Raw genomic sequence first — 20269 nt, forward strand, 5'->3', positions numbered from 1 at the left:
CATAGTAATATTCAAATGAAAAGAAGTGCACAGTAGAATTTGCAGGAACTTCATGTTTACATAAAAAAGTCATCTCAGGCATGTCAACTGACAGATGAAGGCTTGTCTACATGGGTGACCAGTGGTCTAGATCCACGTCCTCAGTGTTCTACTTTCCTTGGAAACCAAATGTCACTTTCCCCCACTAGTGTGCAGTACCAAGGCACACGAGGATGTTTTTAAATGGTTATAAACACTAAACAAGAGCTACAACATTGAAACTAGAGCATCAACTAGACCATTCTAAATAATAATCCCCATACTTTATATCACCAATGTTGACAGAGTGTGATTCCTCTTCCACTTCCACAGTGCTGTCACACACTGCTTAATTCTATGCATGTATAAAACTGGGTAGGATGGCCTAACACGAAGCAAGCAACTTGAAAGGGAAGTGAGAGAGCATTCCATTGCAACAAATTGTGCATACTGTACAAAGAGATTCACTTAGCACACAAAACTGTCATGATTACTGTATACTAGTATGTGCAGAAACTAGATGAAACAATGCAAACCTACAGAATCTGTCTCGTCAGAAGTCAAAGAAATGCAAATTAATTACAGATATTTTTAGATCAAGACATAATCATCATGCAGAAGAGCTTGCTGAAACTCTCCTTCCCTTCCACCCCCCTCCATCCCTCCCTCCTTTCCTCTCTCTCCCCTCTCTCCTCCCTCCCAAACAGTTTGCCTTGCACACAAATCTGGGTCTAGCTCTTCAACGTGCACTCAACATTAACAATACAGTCTATCGCTGCTTTTGAACTTCAAGGTTTAGATCTGGACTGGGTAGAAGAGAGCAAGTGAGCATGAGAGTTCAAAAAGTGAACCCTAATAAAGCTCTGTCAATGTCACATAGAGTATGCTTCTTGAAAATAAGGTTAACTGAGGCTAATTACACCTCTAGGTAGATTAATACATAATGCAATCGTGAGCACTTTTCAAAACTTCATTAATTTTGAAAGGTGGTGGCAAACACATTAAAATGTATTACAGAAGTCATTTGAAGACTAGTTACTGGAGGAGCAATAGAAAGATTTGTCAAGAGACAAATAACCATGTGATTTCTTACATTGGTGTACAACCGTGACCAATTTTAGATGATAATGTCCATGCATTAATCTCAGTTTATTTTTCTATTTTCTATTTGTATATGCACAAATGGGTAGTTGGGATCAAGAGAAATTGAATATGTAATTTATCATACATTAATCTCTTGTCAGACACCCCAAATGCAGTCACTGCACATTATTAAGCAAATTGCTCTGAAATGACCTTCATTGACACTGACATGAATATACATAAGCTATGACTAAAGCTAAAACATGCCAAAGTATCACACTTTACGCTGCAACAAACAGCGGTGTACAACCCCAAATCAGAAAAAGTTGGGACGTTGTGTAAAATGCGAATAAAAACAGAATGTAATAATCTGCAAATCTCTTATTGCAAAACTCATATTTAGTTGCAAAAAGGACACAGACAACATATTAGATGTTGAAAATGACAAATTTGACTATTTCATGGAAAATAATGTTAATTTTGATACCAGCAACATGTATCAAAAAACGTTGGGACGGGGTAACAAAATGCTGGAAAAAGTTATGATATAGTAAAAAAAGGAGGAATGTTTCACAACTAATGAGGGCAACTGGCAACATGATTGGATATGAAAATGACCATTTCAGAGAGGCAGGGTCTCTTAGAAGTAAAGATGTAGGGGTATTCATCACTCTGTGTAAACCTGTGCACAAATGTAATTTGAATGCTTCTTAACATGAAATTGTGAAGTATTTGGGAGTTCATCATCTACAGGACATAATATAATTAAAACATTCAGAGAATCCAGATAAATCTTTGCAAACAAGGGATAGAGCTGAAAAACAATATTAGATGGCTGTGGTCTTTTGGACCTCAGGTGGCACTGCATCAAAACCAGACCTCTTTCTGTAAAGAAAAGGAGAGGAGAGGGCCCATCCAAGTATCCAACCTATCCAACTTGTTTGACAGTAGTGCTCAGTTCGAAACCCAACATCTATGACGGTGTGGAGTTAAATGAACTAATTAGTTAAATGAGGTGAAGCAGCACAGTGGTAAATATTCCCTCTCCCAACTTTTTTGAAACATGTTGCTGGCATCAAAATGAAAATGAAAATATATCTCAACTTTTTCTGATGTGGGGTTGTATGTAGGCCATTCTTAAACGACATCATTGGTATTTCAAACTGAATCCAGATCAGTTTGTATGCTCGGCTGGTGCAATTATTCAAATTTCATCCACTGGAGTGAAGTGGACATGACCAACTTTGAGAAGTGGATTCCTTTTGCCTGTGGTTGGCCACAGCTGATTCGCTTAGCAATTAGCTTGGTTGAGGCTCGACTTCCTGTCCAGACAGCAGATGTACAACCTGCTGTCGCTTGGCTACAGTGGTGAGGAGCCTGTCACGAGGCGATTCATTCACATCAAACTGAGAAAAGTGGCTTTCTCCAGATTCAGAGTGCCTCTGGCAGTTGTTATCATTCTCACAGTTGTGTCCAATCATTTTGTTTTTGGTCACTGCATCAAATTTAGCAAACTGTCTTTCAGACCAAAGAGGTTCTGACTGAGATAGAGAGATGTAAGGTAATAGACAAAATAATCATAAATGCTAATTTAAGACATGGTAAGAATTTGCTTTTACCTGTAATTGTAAGGCACTTTTTGGAAAATGCAAATAACGCAGAAGAATCATTCATTGCAGTTACTAACCGGAAATCATGAGAGCACATCTTTTAACAAGTCAGGCAAACTACATTGTATGATTTTGTGTATGATGAAGTGTAAATAAATCAATGCAATAAAATAAGAAATTGTGACATTCATGCCATTTTTATATTGACTGCAAACTACTTTCAACTTACATTACAGTACACTTTGATAATTCTAAAGGAGGAGATTTACATAAACAAACATTCAACAGAAGTAGGCCTACCTGCTGTTGTTGTCATGATGTCTGATGTGTTCCTGAGGCCTGTGAAATCAAACTGGTAGAGGCGCCAGGACTTCTGGTCAGAGAGCTCAATTGAGTTCCTCTTCCATTTGTAAATCACCTCCTCTCGAGGGTAACCGTCTGTAATTACAGAGACGGGTGAGCCAGTAACCCCCCCTAGCACCCAACTAATGAAATATGACCCAGCCTCTGATGTTCATGAGTTTAAAGAGAGCACCATTTATCATGTGCTGCAGGGATATTAATAAAGGGGGCCAAGGAAAATATTGAAGGTTTAATTATAATAATGATGAGAAAATATTAGAAATACATGGGGAAAATAAATAAATAATGATTGAAAAAATGACAAGCACTTACACAGATGTTTTGTAATTGTCATCTTAAATAATCTCTGATGAAACTGGCCCTAAGGGCCTAACGTGTTGAATTGGTATAATCTAATACGTCAACATCTAAATCAGAATCAGCAATGCAATAGGGCAGGGCAGAGCAAAATGCTAACTGTTAGCTATGTGGCTAACTAGCATGCTGTTGACTTCTTCATAGTAAAAAACGCTGCACAGTTATGTTTAATGTTTAATGTGGGAGTGGAGTGGCCTGACATGTCATGTTGAGAGGTTCATTACTCAGTCAAACTTATCTCTTGGGCCATTACTGCTAATAGGCTCAAGTGAAGTGTAACAAATTAGCCTGCGGTGCTCACACTGTACTATGTTGTTAGCAACGCACAGCCAAAAAAAATAAAATAAAGGACAGCACACTCATTCAACCACATTCGTAGGCATACACACCCCTCCCCAACACACACACAGCTGATGATTTGGCAAATCACTTTGACAGAGCAGGCTGAGATAACAACCCTAAAGAACAAATGCTTAGGCTATGTCTTCACACCGGCTTACATGGGAGTCACTCAGTTCATCACTCTCTGTGAGAACAAACTAAGCAGAGGGCTTTTTTCTCCTCACACATTGCCACAGTAAAGACAGACACATACAGAATCTCTTGATAACTGTACTACAAAATGCTAACATTTTCTCTTACTCATACTGGACTGTGATGCAAAGCTTCAAGTCTGCCTCCAGTTTGGTTTTAAACACAGTTATGCAATCGTCATTTGAATTTACTAATAGTTTTATATCCACTGGCTGTCACGACTGGTGATTTAGGTTGCACTGTGTGCGGTGGTTCCAGTTTAGTGTTTGAGCCCGACAGACACATGGCATATCTTTGATACTGTAGACACAGCACAGGGCAATTACATCTCTCTAACCTCCCACACACTTGCCATTATATCCACATATAAAGACTTGCGTCTCTCTCTCTCTCTCTCTCTTTCGCTCGCTCTCTCTGAGGTTCTTACTAATGGGTTAGATGTTATCCTCACCTTGAAGTGTTCTGTGTCCTGTATAGGGCTATTTCATCTCCTTATGTGACAGACATTACTGTATATGAGGCACTGGAGGTCGTTCTGCTATTCTTTACTGCACGCTCGGACAGTAAAGGATGAAGAAAGTACACAATTTATGTTTTTGTTTGTACTTTTTGGCCTCTTCCTCTGAGAGAATTCATCTAAAACATGCTGCTTTGATCGATCACAATGAAAAGATAAAAAAAAATACCCTCACCATTATTGACCACAATTACTGTAGTGGACTGGATTGATTTATTAAGTTGCTTGTTTGTTGTTCAGGTAGCTTGTACAGTATATTGACTCCATTCTGCAGTGTGCAGATACAGTAGATGTCTGTACTCCATCACAGCAGCTCTGGCTTCCCTGGTGCGGTCTGGCTGAGGCTGGGGATAGCCCAGGGCTTCGCCTTACAGTAATTATGCACCTTTAGCCCCCATTTCTCTGCACTGATGCTGGAGCCACGCTGAGCTGGGATTTCTCTATAACACACTGGCAACCTCCATCACCTTCAACACAGCCTCCCCTCTGCCTGCATGTCTCAAACTAATGAACAACTTTCTCTCTCTCTTTCCTCTACTATCTATCTGTCTCTGTGCACCTTCCACTCCTCTATCTTCCACTCCTCCACTCTCCTTTTCTCCCTGTCTGTCTGTTTTTTTCTCTCTCATCTGGCTCTGATGTCTGTTATGCTCTCTCCCTCTTCTCTCTTCCTCCCTCCCTCCTGCTCCTCCCTCCATTTCTCCTGTCACTGCACTATATAGTGGACGGAGTTGATTTTCACTCTGCTGTGGCACTGAGGCTCATTAGGTACTAAATGTGTGTTGTGCATTTCTGATTAACTATGTGCCATGTTTTCTATGCTGACTCACAGCACACACACACACACACACACACACACACACACACACACACAGAGAGAGAGAGAGAGAGAGAAGAGAGAAAGACACCACATACAGTAACTGACATTGCATTGTACTCCATGGGTGACCACTGGTTTCCTGTGTGTGTGTGTGTGTGTGTGTGTGTGTGTGTGTGTGTGTGTGTGTGTGTGTGTGTGTGTGTGTGTGTGTGTGTGTGTGTGTGTGTGTGTGCATCCATCCATAGGAGAGCTCCTCGTTCTCTGCAAAGGTGTAGGTGTGTGTGCGCGTGTGAGGGAGAGACAGAGCAAGCAGGGACATGTAGAGAGAGAGAGAGAGAGAGAGAGAGAGAACCACTGTGCATACAGCTTATGTGTGGGTGGTTTTGTTTGTGTTCTCACCACTACCTCTGGACTCACACCCTATCTGTTAAACAGCTGAACGCTAATTCTCAATGCACTCATGAAACAGTTTTGAGCAGGTACTAATGCCAATACATATGTTTTGTTACATGTTTACCTGTCACTATTATGGTATTAACCCTGGAAAGTAAGGTTTCTGAGTGAGGTTTGAGTTTTTGATGCATAAAATACTAACAGAGTATCTATAATCCAGTATCACAGTATGGCTCGGAGTTCATTTTAATTCAAAACTCTACAGGGCTTTGACCTATGCTTCTTGTTCTGCTCTGTCATGAGAAGATAAACTATTTATAATGTTAGATAATTAATGTCAAGTGTGGGCAGAAGCCAAACTGTTGTCAGCAGACTGCACATAATATGCCATATGCTGTTGGACAAAGGTCATTATTATTTTACTAAATTATTCATGAAAATGGAATCAGATTTGTCATCGTTCAGTTGTATTACTTAATAATAATTCCATATTTACATTACAGTGTGTCCTACATTATGCGTTTTAAATCAGACTTGATTAATTATAAAATCTTGTTTTATGGCCTTTCTCTAACAGATTGCATCTACTTAGCTTTGCTAAACAGTCCTCGTTGAGCTGATGCATGGCCATCTGTTATTAAGATAAATAATGAAATATTTAATTAGGGAATTTGTGCATACTGTATGTCAATACTCTTACCAATGGACATAATTCTGGGGCAAAGGATTTTTCTTATTCACTTATTCACTTAATTTAACAAAACACAAACAAATGTGTGCACATTTGTCAACAGTACCTCTGGAGAAGGCATACACGTTCAGTAAATGTTGGCATTTAGTGAAAATGAATTAAATATATGCTCAGAAAGGTTGCAGGCAGGGATGAAACCTGGTACAGCTATTTCTGGAGTCCAGTTCTGAAGCATGTTGTTTTGATATTCTGTGTCTGTTTTCTCTCTCTATTTTATTATTTTCTCAATCTTCTTTTGTTGACCGACATTGCATCTCACCCACTCCATGAATGAGTTAAATCACTACTGTACAGAACATTTGAAGGATTCTGGCATGCTGCTCATTGTCAGCCATAATCAAATTTTATAGATTTTATCCCATGAACAAAGAGAGGAGAAAAGACAGGGGGTAAATAAATAAATAAGTAAACATCTATCTCCATGGGAACGCAGGAGTGGCCCAATGCTACATCACAGCGTGAATCAGTCATCTTTTGACAGATACACAGTCTTACTGCAAGCCTGGAACTATAACTGAGCGAATTAATCCTTTAATTTGGAAAAAAAACTAAGTAATTAGTTTAGTGACATATAAGCACAAAAGCATAGAAAGATGCAGAAAAATACAGAGGAGGCAGAAAACCAGACTAAGTAAGTGCCACATATTTCTATATGTTCAATATTTCTCTCTGTGTCCTTCCACCAGACTCAGAGGCCTTTAACATTCCATGTTAGGGTTGTATGTTGCAGGCGTCATCACTTTTCTTGATAAGAGGTCAGAGCGACCTCTTTTCTAAAAAGCAGAGACTCTGTGCCATAAATTGATTAAAAGTTTGGTCAGCACCAGAAGGAGAGTTTACTATTTACGAGTTCACATCATCATTTCTCCTTTCCATATCAAAAGGGGAAGAGCTGAATCAAGCTTATTTCACCTTCAACATTTGGATATCAGACAGTTGAATAAATACATTCCTTTTCTCTCACCTGGACTGGCTCGGCGTATGGCTGAAGCCGCAGAGCTTTGCTGGATTTTATTAATGAGGAGACCTCGTTTTTTTGAAGGGGTGCATTAGTGCATATCAGCACTGAGTATGCAGATTATTTGGAAGGCTGCTTATTTGAAAATGCACTTGAGATTATGATTAGCATTTCAAGACCAGAGCCAAAAAAGCAAAGAAAACCACTCGTTTTCCACCTCACTGCAGCCCTCTCAGGCTGCTGATTAACAATGCATTAGTAAAATGTCTGTGTGATGGCTGGTGAGTGATCCCCTGGCATAGACACACACATACACATACCCGTGACATACTGTATGGCTCAAAGGTTTTCCTTCTCATTGCAACAGGTAAAGAAACCCTGCAACTAGGAGAAAAGGTAGCAATTTAGAGTTGCGTTTTGGCAGTCTTGTCTGTATAGCCACCTACATTTCAAAGCAGGCCAAAGGTGAGGGGAAGTAAGCTGTTGTTGAAAACACTGGTCTCTACTTTCAGGGAATAACCTTTAGAGAGACATTGGAGCTGAGAAAACAGACGAACAGAAAACAGACCAAGTGCAAACCACCCGTGTCTGATGGGAACATCAACACCCACAACCTTAAATTAGACAGAGCCGAGACGTGTGAAAGTTGCATATCTGCTGTGCTCCACAATTGTAATATTAGTGAAAAATAGCAGAGTAAAAATGAGAACCATTCAAACACGATTCCACTTTAGCCACCCACCTACCCGCAAGCAGGCTTAAGAGTACTCAGTCAAAATGATACTTTGTTACATCAGGGGGGGAAATCAGAGAAACAACACAAGGTGGAAATCAGCCAAACATATTCACTTGGGGTCCTCTACACCAGCTGTAACCTTAAGCTGTCTTTCAAGTCTTTCAAGAGCAACAGAAACGGCTGGTCCCAGAACAGCCTTGGAGGCTACAAAACCAGTCAGCCTTAGTGCTTTGATATCAGGTATACCACCCACAATCCTAGTTTACAGAATGAGTCTTTAAAAGGAAACAGTGACTGCTGGCACTGGTATAGTGGGCATAGCATGGGCATAGCATGGGCAGGATGGACAGCTATGCATTTGAGCCAAACCGAAGAAGGTTAGGTTAAGTGCTTTGAGAATGCAGGCAATGAAACACATTACGGTTCTCATGGTGATACCGTAACAGCAGTCAAACAGAATGTTAGCAGTTTTAGTTCAAACATAACTGACCATAACTGTAGCCTAAGCAATTTTTATCATCACAATAAGTAAATGACACTGTTTTGAGAACATATTATCATTTAAAGCTGCAGTTGACAAGATTTGTTTGATCATATTCACTGAAACCGACACTACGCTCCGACAGAACAACATAAATCAGCCGGTTTTAGAAAAAAACCCACACTTCTACCTCCACCTAGAGCCTGTTATTTGTTTTGCAAAAATCCACAGCTCCCGGTTCTTCTGGTCCAATCAGAGCAGGGCTGTGTGAGATCTGACTGTCAATCACAGTCTGGTGCAGCCTGGTGCGCTCTGACAAGCACAAATTCGATGAGAGGGCCTCGGTGGTAGTGGGGGAGGGGCATGAGATTGTAAGTAAACATTCAAAATTTTGACTCCCCTCAATCTGTCAGCCAACTGCAGCTTTAAACCCATCTAAAATAATGATTCCTGGTTGTCTTTAGTGATGGGGGTATTAGTAGTTTCATAACTGTCCAAAACTACACCACTGGTATGGTAATACTGGTTAATGCCTGATCTATTGTGTCAAATATAGCCAATAGCCATGACAAATAGCATGACTGAGACAGATTTGAAACCAAATCAGACATGTGGAAGACTATCACAGACCCACATCTTTAAAAATAAAGCAGAATACAATATATTTATTTTGTTGCTGTTGCTATACTGAAAAGTGAAAGCCAAAAGTGCATTCCAGGCAAGCACACTGATACACTTTCAGGTTCACCACCTGCAATCCCCCACATTAAGACCCCACTGTTAGGGAAAAAAAAGACCACTGCTCTTGGATCTGTTTCACTTGGCTACTCACAGCTGGAGAAGCTGAGGGGGCAGGAGTGCTCGTCCATGGGGAAGTTGTGCAGCTGCAGCTGGCATTCCGCATTGATGGTCATCCTGCAGAACAGCGAGAGTCAAAGAGTCGGGAGTTAGAGTTGGCGAGGCACAGCACCGTGCTGCGCTGTGCTGCTGTGAGCTCTGCCTCGGGCCTGGGGTATATCCAGATTAAACCCCCCTGGCTCAAGGGGCCTTGCCTCGCCTCAACACAGCTAATTAGCAGCAAAGCGAAGTGCATCAGCCAAAAATACATCCACGTCGAACAGGAGGGGTGCTGTTGACCAGCATAGCGACGGTTGCTAATCCCTAGCAACAGAGCTTACCTTTTTTGTTGCAAGCACGACAGGTGAGTCTATTCTAGCAGCACTGCTGTGATGTTGTAGCCAGAGTTGTCTTCATGTTTAAAGTCCGTTTTGCTTACAGTGACCACATAAATTAGTTTATTTTCACTTTAGGAGTAACCAGGTTAAATAATCTATTTATGTTCTGGGTATTCACCTTATTCTACCACGCCCATTTTATAACTTTATTTTCATTCTCTTTGTGTGCAAACTTCCGGTCGGTTATGGCTAAGCTTCATTGGATAACACGGCAGTAGAAGATGGAGAGTCTAACTTGAGAGGAAACAAAAAATGGCATCAGGAGGTCCGATGGCAAAATTGTACTTCGCCACACAAGGCTATTCACCTCTATGGAGTGAGTAGATGATATGCAGCAGTAGCCTCCCGTATCGTATGGAGCTATATTTTAGAGAAGGACTGGCCATTCTCAGCACAGTATGTCAATACATAATTGTCATAATTCTTATATTCTTGTAAAGTGCTTTCTTTCTTTTTACCCAAAACCCAATGCATTATGTACTGTCTAAAATGCTAAAAACCAAAACACTTAATGCGGAGCCGTTGGCTATTACAGAAACTTCCTGATTCGCAAATCCTATCTTATCTGTTTGGTAACTATGTTTAGGCTCTGATTTAAGGAAAAAAGTCAGTGTTCTAATCCTAACTTCAGGTGTATTACAGAAATGTCTTTAGTCACCAAAAATAAACATTCCTAACTTTAGGATGACCCATACATATGATGCCAGTCATCTCGATAGAACTCTGCTATCTCAATGTATCGCAATGGATACTGCTCAATGGGAAGTTCAAACACAAAGTGGACAAAGATGGCGGACCCCCCCTTCCTCCTCTGTTTGTGCACGGAATAAGGTAAATACAAGAGCCAAATTACACTCTAACTTGAGATTTAGTTTGTGAAATCACTTTGCCACAATGTAAATGGACTCAGTACTGAGTACTAAAAAGGACTCTGAGTGGTCAAATGGAGCTGGCCAGCTACAGCACAGCTGTACAGCTCAGGTCAGTCAGTTCCATGTCAGAGAGTGTCCTGCAAATTGATTAAAACCCCTCAGCTACTGGGAGCGGCTTGGGGACTGGCTCTCTCAGTCCCTAAAAGTATATAGGTCAGCCTGTGCTCCCTATGTCCCAGAATCAGTCACAAATTTGCTCCAGTTCCACTTCACCACCAGCTCCTCCTCCCCTTCCTCCTCCTCCTCTTCCTCCACTTCGCTCCATCATCTCCTCCCTCAGTCCTGAGAGAATGTCAGTGGTGTTTGCGGTGGCTCTGTGCGGTTACGGGGGGATGAATGGAAATTGAAGCTGACACGTCTGCATGCCCTCAACCCCCCACTCGCTCGTTGTCACTCCGCGTTCAGGTGCCCAAGCCCGCCTCAGAAATGCGCGCTGGCTCTGCCCCACCCGGTCACTAGGATTTGCCTGCTTGCGTTCATAACAAATTAGGCTGTTCCATCTCGTACCGGGAATCAAGCACAGAATACAGACACCCCTTTAACAGAGTGGAGAAGTGGCCTGAGCTGACTCCTGCTACTTACTGTCCAGGGGGCCAAAAGACCCATATCACCATGGCTACTCTATGATGTCCTCTATTTTTATGACATACTGTATATCGCAAGACAGGTACACACATTAAGGAGTGACACATTTCATAACCAGTAGAGACACAAGCTATTGCTTGCAGTAGCTACTGGCAGCACAAATACAGCAAAGAAACCCTTTCAAAATAAACTCTTTTATGAAAGCTCTCCAAACCGACCAAAACTCAAAACTACATATGGTCAAGAGCTGTGGTCAGGCATCTTGCTGAGCAGAGGAGAACCAGTTGTGTTTATTTACCTCAGTGTGTACAGTATCCGACCATCGTTTGATATCCTTAAGAGTTGATTGGGAGTGGTGATCCAGTGAGCTTCAGCGCGTTTGGAGTTGCGGAAGATGGTGTCCGGTATCCATATAAGTCCGACCATGTTGCTGGTGAGGGTCAGTAGTTTCATGGTGCTGTTGTACCTCAAACGCGTGTCTGTCCACGCCTGGGCGAATATGATGTCAATTTGGTACTCCTGTAACCCAAAGTCAATTATATTTAAACATCTTTTAGGCTAGAATACAACAAGAATAAAATGATCAGGAGACATACAGTACACGGAAAGATTAATATCATTAGAATTTAGTAATTAGAAGAATTGATTTAACCATTTACAACAGTTGGCCTTTTGATGTACTGCACCCTGCAGTTACTGCACACATCATTATTTCATCTGCAGGGACCTCCTAGGGTTGAACCACGTATGCTCATTTTAAAAATAAATAAATAACAACACAAAAAAACAAGTGTATTGTTATTAATAGCTAATTGCTTAAAGCATCCCAAATGACCCCTTTAGCTGTTATCCTCTACCCATTTTCTCTCAAAAAAGTTTTGTGCACCATGTTCCCATAGGGATGAACATTCAACTAAGACATAACCTCCCGGTATAACCTTGTTTAGAAGTTTCAAAACATTCTCGACTGAACCTTTAAATCTATAACAAACCTTTTCTCAGGTGCAAAGTGCCTCTAGAACATGTACACAATAGTTACATAAAGTGTCCACACATTTCTGAATGAAAAAAGACATTCAGCTCTTCTGTCACCGGGCCTGACTGCAGCCTGACCTTTTCCTAACTCTCTTGGCTAGCATGTGACAGAGAAGTGCATCATACAGGTCCAATTAGAGACCAGATGTCCACAAGAGCGCTCACTTAGTAGCCCTGACCTTTAGCTGTAGACACGAGGGTGAATCACGGAGCAGCAGAGTGCATTATTGCACTGCCAGTCTAACCGCAATCAAGGAGGACAGGGCTCTCGTAAATGTGTTGATTAAAAGGTCAAATGTTTGGGACAAATGCTCCAACATTTTCCCCTTTGGCCGGAAAAAGCACAGGGAAGACTCAAAGGGTATAGCCATAAAATAAATGATTAAATATTATTCTATGTATTGTATACAATTAAAGCCTTTACTATACTTTAAGTTATGAATATCCAACATTTACATTTTATTTAGAAAAGCTCCTACAGTTGTCTCAATAAATATAGGGCATGGCATCGTAGTTCAGGTGCTAAAGACTTTTTACTGTAATCTGGGGTCATCCAGTAGCAATGGCACTTAGGGACAGAGTTGACCCACATACCGGAAACTACATTCAATTACAGATCAGCTCTATGGTAACCAACAGACACAAGAGAAAGCTGTCTGAGTCACAAAGCTTCATCCACAGTGGAGAGAGCTTATCCACAGCTATCTAACAGACCAACTCTGCATGTAGTGTGGTAAGAGTTAGCATGGGCTTTAGGGAATAAAGCCCTAATGCATTTTGCATTGGACGTGCTAACTGTAATAATGAGAAACCTGATTAAACACTATTATCTGGACATTGTCTAGGTGCCAATTTCTAAGCTGCTGAGTGATAATGATAATGATTGGTAGTTAGGTATGGGTGTGTTCCACTGCATGATTAAGGTCATTTGAGGCTCTGGTAGGAAATAAACTCTCTATGCCTTCTTTCTCACTGTCTTTTCTTAGTTGTTTCTCCTCCACAGTTTAACATTTGAAAAGGAGCATGGGCAGTGCTGGAGGTTAACCAAGTGTGTGTGTGTGTGTGTGTGTGAGAGAGAGAGAGAGAGTGAGAGAGAGAGTGAGAGTGTGTGTGAGGGGTGTGTGTGTGTGTGTGTGTGTGTGTGTGTGTGTGAGAGAGAGAGAGAGAGTGAGAGAGAGAGTGTGAGAGTGTGTGTGTGTGTGTGTGTGTGTGTGTGTGTGTGTGTGTGTATGTGTGTGTGCAAACCAACTCCAACTTTAGCTTGAGACCTCCACACGACGGCACAAATTAATTGTTCCTGACTTGAGCAGGGCGAGCGAGACGACAGAGATTGTGAAAAATGGCCAGACATAAAAGCCATTTGAATTATGAACCATTAAAGGTGTCTCTGGGAGACAAAAAAATCAGGGTTATATGAAGCTGTCTTGATGGGTTCGAGACACTTAGATGGTCTCTTTATTGCTATGATGTCTCCTACCTTTCTTTCAATGAGACCCGACACTTCAGTGAGAGAAGATGCCAAAAATGAGGCGAAAAGAAACACTAGTGTCACATTCAATTTATTGTGTTTACACGGGGCACTCTGATAAGAATACAACATAGGCTATAAAAGAGTATAATGTTAATTGAACACATTACAATCGAAAGAAACATATGGGTGAGATGTCTCTGCTTAAATCATCTGCATTGACATCCTTTACTTATTGTCTTTAAAAAAACAATGTTCAACCTCAATCAAACTCACAGACACCAGTATTTTTGGGGAGATTGAAACTCCATCTTTGAATTATGACTATTTGAAATGGCACATAATGTCAAGCCAAGGGTGAGCGAACAGCTCGGGGTGCCAAGAAACCAGAAATTGCATTTGTCAGCTTGCCATGCCACCAAATCACTACCAGCTTTGGTGCCTGGACCAAACTGTATGTGAGAGAGTGCAAATATGCAGATGGGTGACCAACTGAATTTTGCCAGTTTTTTTGTATAACATGCCACCACACTGGATGTGGTGTGCAGGAGGGATTGATTTCAGAACAAAGATCTGATCTGAGCGTGGGACGGAAAACAGATAGCATTGTGCTAACAGTGAACACCACTTCTGTGACTTATGAGTGCATTCAAAACACCTTACCATGCAGTCTGAAGCAGGATACAATCTGCTATGAATACAATCTCTTTCAAAGGCGATCCATTAGTAGCTAAAAAAATAAAACGTTTTCAAAGCTCATCTACTGAAAGAAGTGTTACTTGTGTGGGTTGGTCTTGTCAGACCACCCATTCTAAGGATATTTTATCTATTATCAAATACATGACTTTCGAAGATTAGTGCCTCACACTTCCAAATTGCTTCATTAGCATAGGGGTGTACGAATGGATCCTGCTTGCCTGCGCTGTAGACTCCTGCATGACCCCTGTGAAGCACTTCATTGACCTGGCTAGAGACCTCTGCAAACATGCCTTTTGCCTGCTCCTTGTGTCACAAATTTGGAATATGAACTTGTGAACTCGAAAACCAGAAGTGTTTGCAAGGAGTGCATCTAGGGTGTACGGCCTGGTGTCCCTCTGTTGATCTTCAGTGTAGGGATCCTAACAGCTAAAACAATGTTGCAAAGACCTGAAGCACTCAAGCGGGTGACATATTTCAACATAAACACATTCTGAGATTTACTTCATTTCACAAACATAAACACTCGTCAACTGAAAAAGAACACAATAATTGTCTTCCTTGGATAAATGCAACCATCAAATAAATAGTATAAAGGCTATAATGCTCCCCACTAACGTGTGCTGTTGTCTACCCTTTGTAAGTGCATTCCGTCTCATTAAAGTGATTGTTTGAGGCACTCTCCAACCGAACTTCCTGGTGAGGGTGTCAATGGTGTGACACACAGATGTTGCCATCTACACATCTGATGCCTCGGGCCACCGCAGAAACTCTTTTCAGAGTGTCTGACGCTGCACAATCTGTTGAATAATTCATTAATTTAAAGCAATGCTATATAGCTTACCACAGGGACTCCAGAGCCTATATACATTTGCTCATGATTAAAAAACACACAGCGATGCATCAGAGAGAGACAGAGACAGAGAGAGAGAGAGAGCGAGAGAGAAAAATGAAATGAGATGCACTACCTCTACAAGAAACAGCCAAGACTACCATTTATGGGGTATTACATTGAATGTGTTTTTCCGGCAGCAAATAGCTGCAAGTGGTTTTTATTATAGGGAAACATTGAGAGATTTCCCAAAGAGACAGTGAATGGTTGTATGTTTATATATATATATATGTGTGTGTGTGTGTGTGCGTGTGTGTGTGTGTGTGTGTGTGCTTGTGTGTGTGTGTGTGTGTGTGTGTGTGTGTGTGTGTGCATGTGTGTGCGTTGTTTGTCTGAAGTTCACACATTCCCTTTGGTTATATGGTATCTCTGTCAGGCTCCACAGTTCATCCACACTGACAAAAACACACCCAAGGTTGTTTGGGAAAATCAGACTGGCTACTAAATTGTAGCTTTCCAAAATCAAACAAGCAGTCAAACTCAACATGTTTTGTTATAAATCTATAACAAAGTTCCACTTCATGATTTATTAAATCATGAGGCCATTTTGCAATTTTACTTTGCCTAAACCCAACTCTGTATCATGCCCCTATTTGCAGAAGCTTTTAGAGGGTCACTGTGAATTATTGAAATGTTGAGTGCTATAGTGTTCTAACCATGGCATCCAGTGTACTAACTGTGCTGGTTGGTACTTCATTCAAAAATCCCCTTTCTTTCAAATGGAGGGGAAAAAACATCTCATGCCTTATACTACCTGCATTATGCAGCAAGGAAACAACATACATATTAGAGTTCTCTAGAAACTTATGCAGTAAGGATCATGTGTGGTTTTTGATACCTGGTGACATGAACAGTTGCTCAGGGCAGTATCTTGTGAGAGTGTTTGCAAAAAAATAAATAAAATAAATAACATTGGAATATTTGTTCCAAATGAGTTTGGTTCCAAAACGCTATATCTCCATTTTTAAAAACATTAAAAAGTCATGTAATTTAATTGTGTATTTCAGGTCATATCAATAAAATTGCAATTATGTTGTTTTGATTGAAACATGATTTATGAAAATGCATTAAAATGGAGGATATAGCTTTTTGGAACCAAACTCTTCATTTGCTACCTTGATTTGCGCATATCAGTTTTCTATTGTCCATTTGCACCTCACATCAATGATATATCATGTCACCGTGTGGGGTGGTGTGGGAGCCCTCTCTGTTTTGTGCAGGCGCTGGATGGAGTTCACCTGGGGCATCATATAAGCCAGAACCACTACTGGTGAGGACACAGCAAACATAATGGGTCCCAAGCAGGTTCTACTGGGAGTGTGAAGTCAGGGACTGAGAGAGATTATGAGACACTTCACAGCAATGAAGACAAATGCTACTGTCTCTGTGCTGTGGAACTCAAAGTCTTCAGCAAGCTGATTAAAACCATCAGTCATCCACACAAAAAGTGACAAACTGTTCAGCGAGATTAGCCCACTGAAAATGTAAACACTACTGCTGCTGCTACAGCAGCAGCAACAACTACAAAAGAATGAATATTTGCATGGAGAATGGGTGCCGTATTACATAACCATGGAAACTCAAAGAACTCCTTTCATTCAACTAGTTTAGGCAACAGCTCAGGCCACAGGTTGCTGGGTAGATCTGAATCACTTTGGTACATGAGCTTTCAGAACGGAACAAAAAGCTAAACACAAGGCCTGCGATACAAACAAGGTCCCTGTACATAATTGATGTGCACTTCTAGCCTCCGTCATTTGGAGGCAGGCAGGCAGCCTGCTTTTGCTTGCTCGTTCTTCCAGAATTGGAACAAAAATGGACATGCATGAACCGGAAAGGTGCTGTGACTTCATCGCTCAGAGGATGGAACGCTGCGCGAAGATCCATGTAAGTTAGAGAGGAGGCCTCGCAGTTATGCCAGCCCAGTGATGAAATGACATTTTTCCACCTTTCCAGCGTTTTCTATGTAAGTCTATGTAAGGGATGATATTTTTTTCTTCGCCTTGTGGGAGTCCATCCCCTGTTTCCATTTAGTTACCATAACAAGACCACAAATGTTTGAATTACTCAGAAATAAGAAGAACTCAGATTTTGGCAATCTTTGGTAAACTTTGGTATTCACCCTAGCTTCTTAGCTTCACAAAAAATAATTAATATTTGTTAAGACTATTACCGGTAAGTATTTGCTGAAATAAGATTGCAACATATTGACTGAAAATGTACTGCACTTAACTAAATAATTATAATCCTGACAATTTTACACTGTTACTGATATGGTCTTAATATGTTAGCGCAAATGCAATATTTCCAGTTGCAATATGTATGAGTGAGGGGATTTAGGGACTCTCCTATATTATATTGACAGGCATCTATGGAGTTGTTAATGTACGCCTGGAGATGTAATTTGGTGGTGGTCTGAGACACAGCCACTGGTTAACTGCCCAGACGCCCACACACAGTCATCCTCATTAACCAACCGAGCCTGCTGCACTTCCTCAGAGCAGCACACATCCATGCAGTGCTCTCAGTGTGTGTGTGTGTGCGCGTGGGTTTGTTTGATTGTGGCTTACGCCTCTGCATGATGTCCCTGCTCTCCTGACCCTGTGTGACCTTTTGGTGAACTCGGACGGTCAGGAGTGCAGACTCGCTCAGTATGGTGCATCAAATCTAACAGGGTTAAATGAAAAGAGATCGCTGTGCAGAAAGACATGTTTATGTTCACATCAGTGTGTCTTTGTGTCTGTCTGTTAGAGAGAGAGAGAGATACTCACCATATCAATTGATGAAACTGGTCCTATACTGTTCACATATATGTCAACATCAACCATTGTTGGCTTACCTATGGCAAGAGAAACAGAAATTTACATTCACTGACAATCTGATACAACAACACACATGCCCAGAAATAGCATTATACAGGATTTTTGGCAACAATAGACACATAAATCCCATGATTGATATTCTTTTTGGAAAGGCTATGTGTGCATTTGGCCTTTCACTGCAAAAGAACGGTAAGGACAGGAAATGAGCGGGAGAGAGATGGGATCCCTGTGTTGGCACTTAGACCGAATATGGTATGGATGCTGCGCCTGTAGCAAAGCTCCCCGGTTCATACTCTTCTTTAACCGCTTTTTATGAAGTCAAGTCATAACAAGTGCAAACATGTGCAGTCCTTGCCAGAGTGCTTGTCTTTGCTTGTGTCAGTATGAGTGTGTGTGTGTGTGCTGCGTGGGTTTGTTTGATTGTGGCTTACGCCTCTGCATGATGTCCCTGCTCTCCTGACCCTGTGTGACCTTTTGGTGAACTTTCGGACGGTCAGGAGTGCAGACTCGCTCAGTATGGTGCATCAAATCTAACAGGGTTAAATGAAAAGAGATCGGCTGTGCAGAAAGACATGTTTATGTTCACATCAGTGTGTCTTTGTGTCTGTCTGTTAGAGAGAGAGAGAGATACTCACCATATCAATTGATGAAACTGGTCCTATACTGTTCACATATATGTCAACATCAACCATTGTTGGCTTACCTATGGCAAGAGAAACAGAAATTTACATTCACTGACAATCTGATACAACAACACACATGCCCAGAAATAGCATTATACAGGATTTTTGGCAACAATAGACACATAAATCCCATGATTGATATTCTTTTTGGAAAGGCTATGTGTGCATTTGGCCTTTCACTGCAAAAGAACGGTAAGGACAGGAAATGAGCGGGAGAGAGATGGGATCCCTGTGTTGGCACTTAGACCGAATATGGTATGGATGCTGCCGCCTGCGCCAAAGCTCCCCCGGTTCATACTCTTCTTAACCGCTTTTTATGAAGTCAAGTCATAACAAGTGCAAACATGTGCAGTCCTTGCCAGAGTGCTTGTCTTTGCTTGTGTCAGTATGAAATAGAGTTAGTGATCAGGCACTTAAATTACACGTGGCGCCCACAGATTTACAGTTCTCTTTCTCTCAGCTGTTTGCCCTTGCCTTGCCTCTATATAGTCCTTGGCAGAGGCATCAGCCACTTAAACTGTCATGGGAGCCTGCAATGGATAGCATCGCAGCCAGCCCTACATGTCACAACACGTCAGCTCCCTGGGCATGAATAATTCCACTGGACTCGCATAATTAACAGCACTCAGAGAGAATCCCTGGCATACATATTTGGGGGATTCTTCGCTTTTTATCTTGCAGATTTAAAGGGTCTGCTAGATTCCTTGAGTTATTACCGACATGCGTGTGTCTATTTTTTGAAAAGACACATCACACGTAGGGCTTTATGAAAGTTTCACTGCCATATATTTTATAAATGCTTTGTGTGTGTGTGTGTGTGTGTGTGTGTGTGTGTGTGTGTGTGTGTGTGTGTGTACAGGCACAATGTAGGATTTATTGACAAAGTATTGCAGATCTTTTAAATGAGCAATGTGACTTTAATTATCATGCTTTTAAGCTATATGTTCATTACATGGTGTCAAATGTCTTAAAGTTGATGTTAGTTTAATGTATAAATGTAACATGATGACATGTTCCCCATACAATGAATAGGGGAATGTGATTGCTGTGTTAATGCTGATATTTCAGTGATGGCCTGCTTGGTTGCACTGTGGTATCGTGTCTGAAGCAGATGGAAGACAAAGTAAAACATTTCCATTGATGAGGATCCAGTGAAAGAAATGTCTGAGAGTTTTTGAGAGCTGTATGAGGCATCGGCACATCAACTTTCACTGTCGGACCCCCAACGGTGAAGGCAGAAACTCGACCAGAGCATCAAGCGCACATCTCCAGAAAACACAAAAACAAATAAAATCATGCT

The 20269-nt window shown here is 41.3% G+C and overlaps 1 protein-coding gene across 4 annotated transcripts in view; it reads right to left on the minus strand.

Moving 5' to 3' along the window:
• The window catches only part of LOC125288407 (gamma-aminobutyric acid receptor subunit gamma-3-like), a 47870-nt gene that overhangs the window by 7553 nt on the left and 20048 nt on the right, over positions 1-20269 (minus strand). For 2 of the 4 annotated variants that reach the window (XM_048234750.1, XM_048234749.1), the window contains exons 3-6: positions 18922-18989; positions 11672-11892; positions 9454-9536; positions 3012-3149 (exon numbers count right to left, since the gene is read on the minus strand). In XM_048234750.1, coding sequence (XP_048090707.1) covers positions 3012-3149; positions 9454-9536; positions 11672-11892; positions 18922-18989 — 510 coding nt within the window. Of the gene's footprint in view, positions 1-3011; positions 3150-9453; positions 9537-11671; positions 11893-18235; positions 18302-18921; positions 18990-20269 lie in introns of those variants that run through there. The other 2 variants (XM_048234752.1, XM_048234751.1) reach the window with 2 other exon arrangements.

This window comes from Alosa alosa, chromosome 23, assembly GCF_017589495.1.
Source record: "Alosa alosa isolate M-15738 ecotype Scorff River chromosome 23, AALO_Geno_1.1, whole genome shotgun sequence".
In the NCBI taxonomy this organism is placed as follows: Eukaryota; Metazoa; Chordata; class Actinopteri; order Clupeiformes; family Clupeidae; genus Alosa; species Alosa alosa.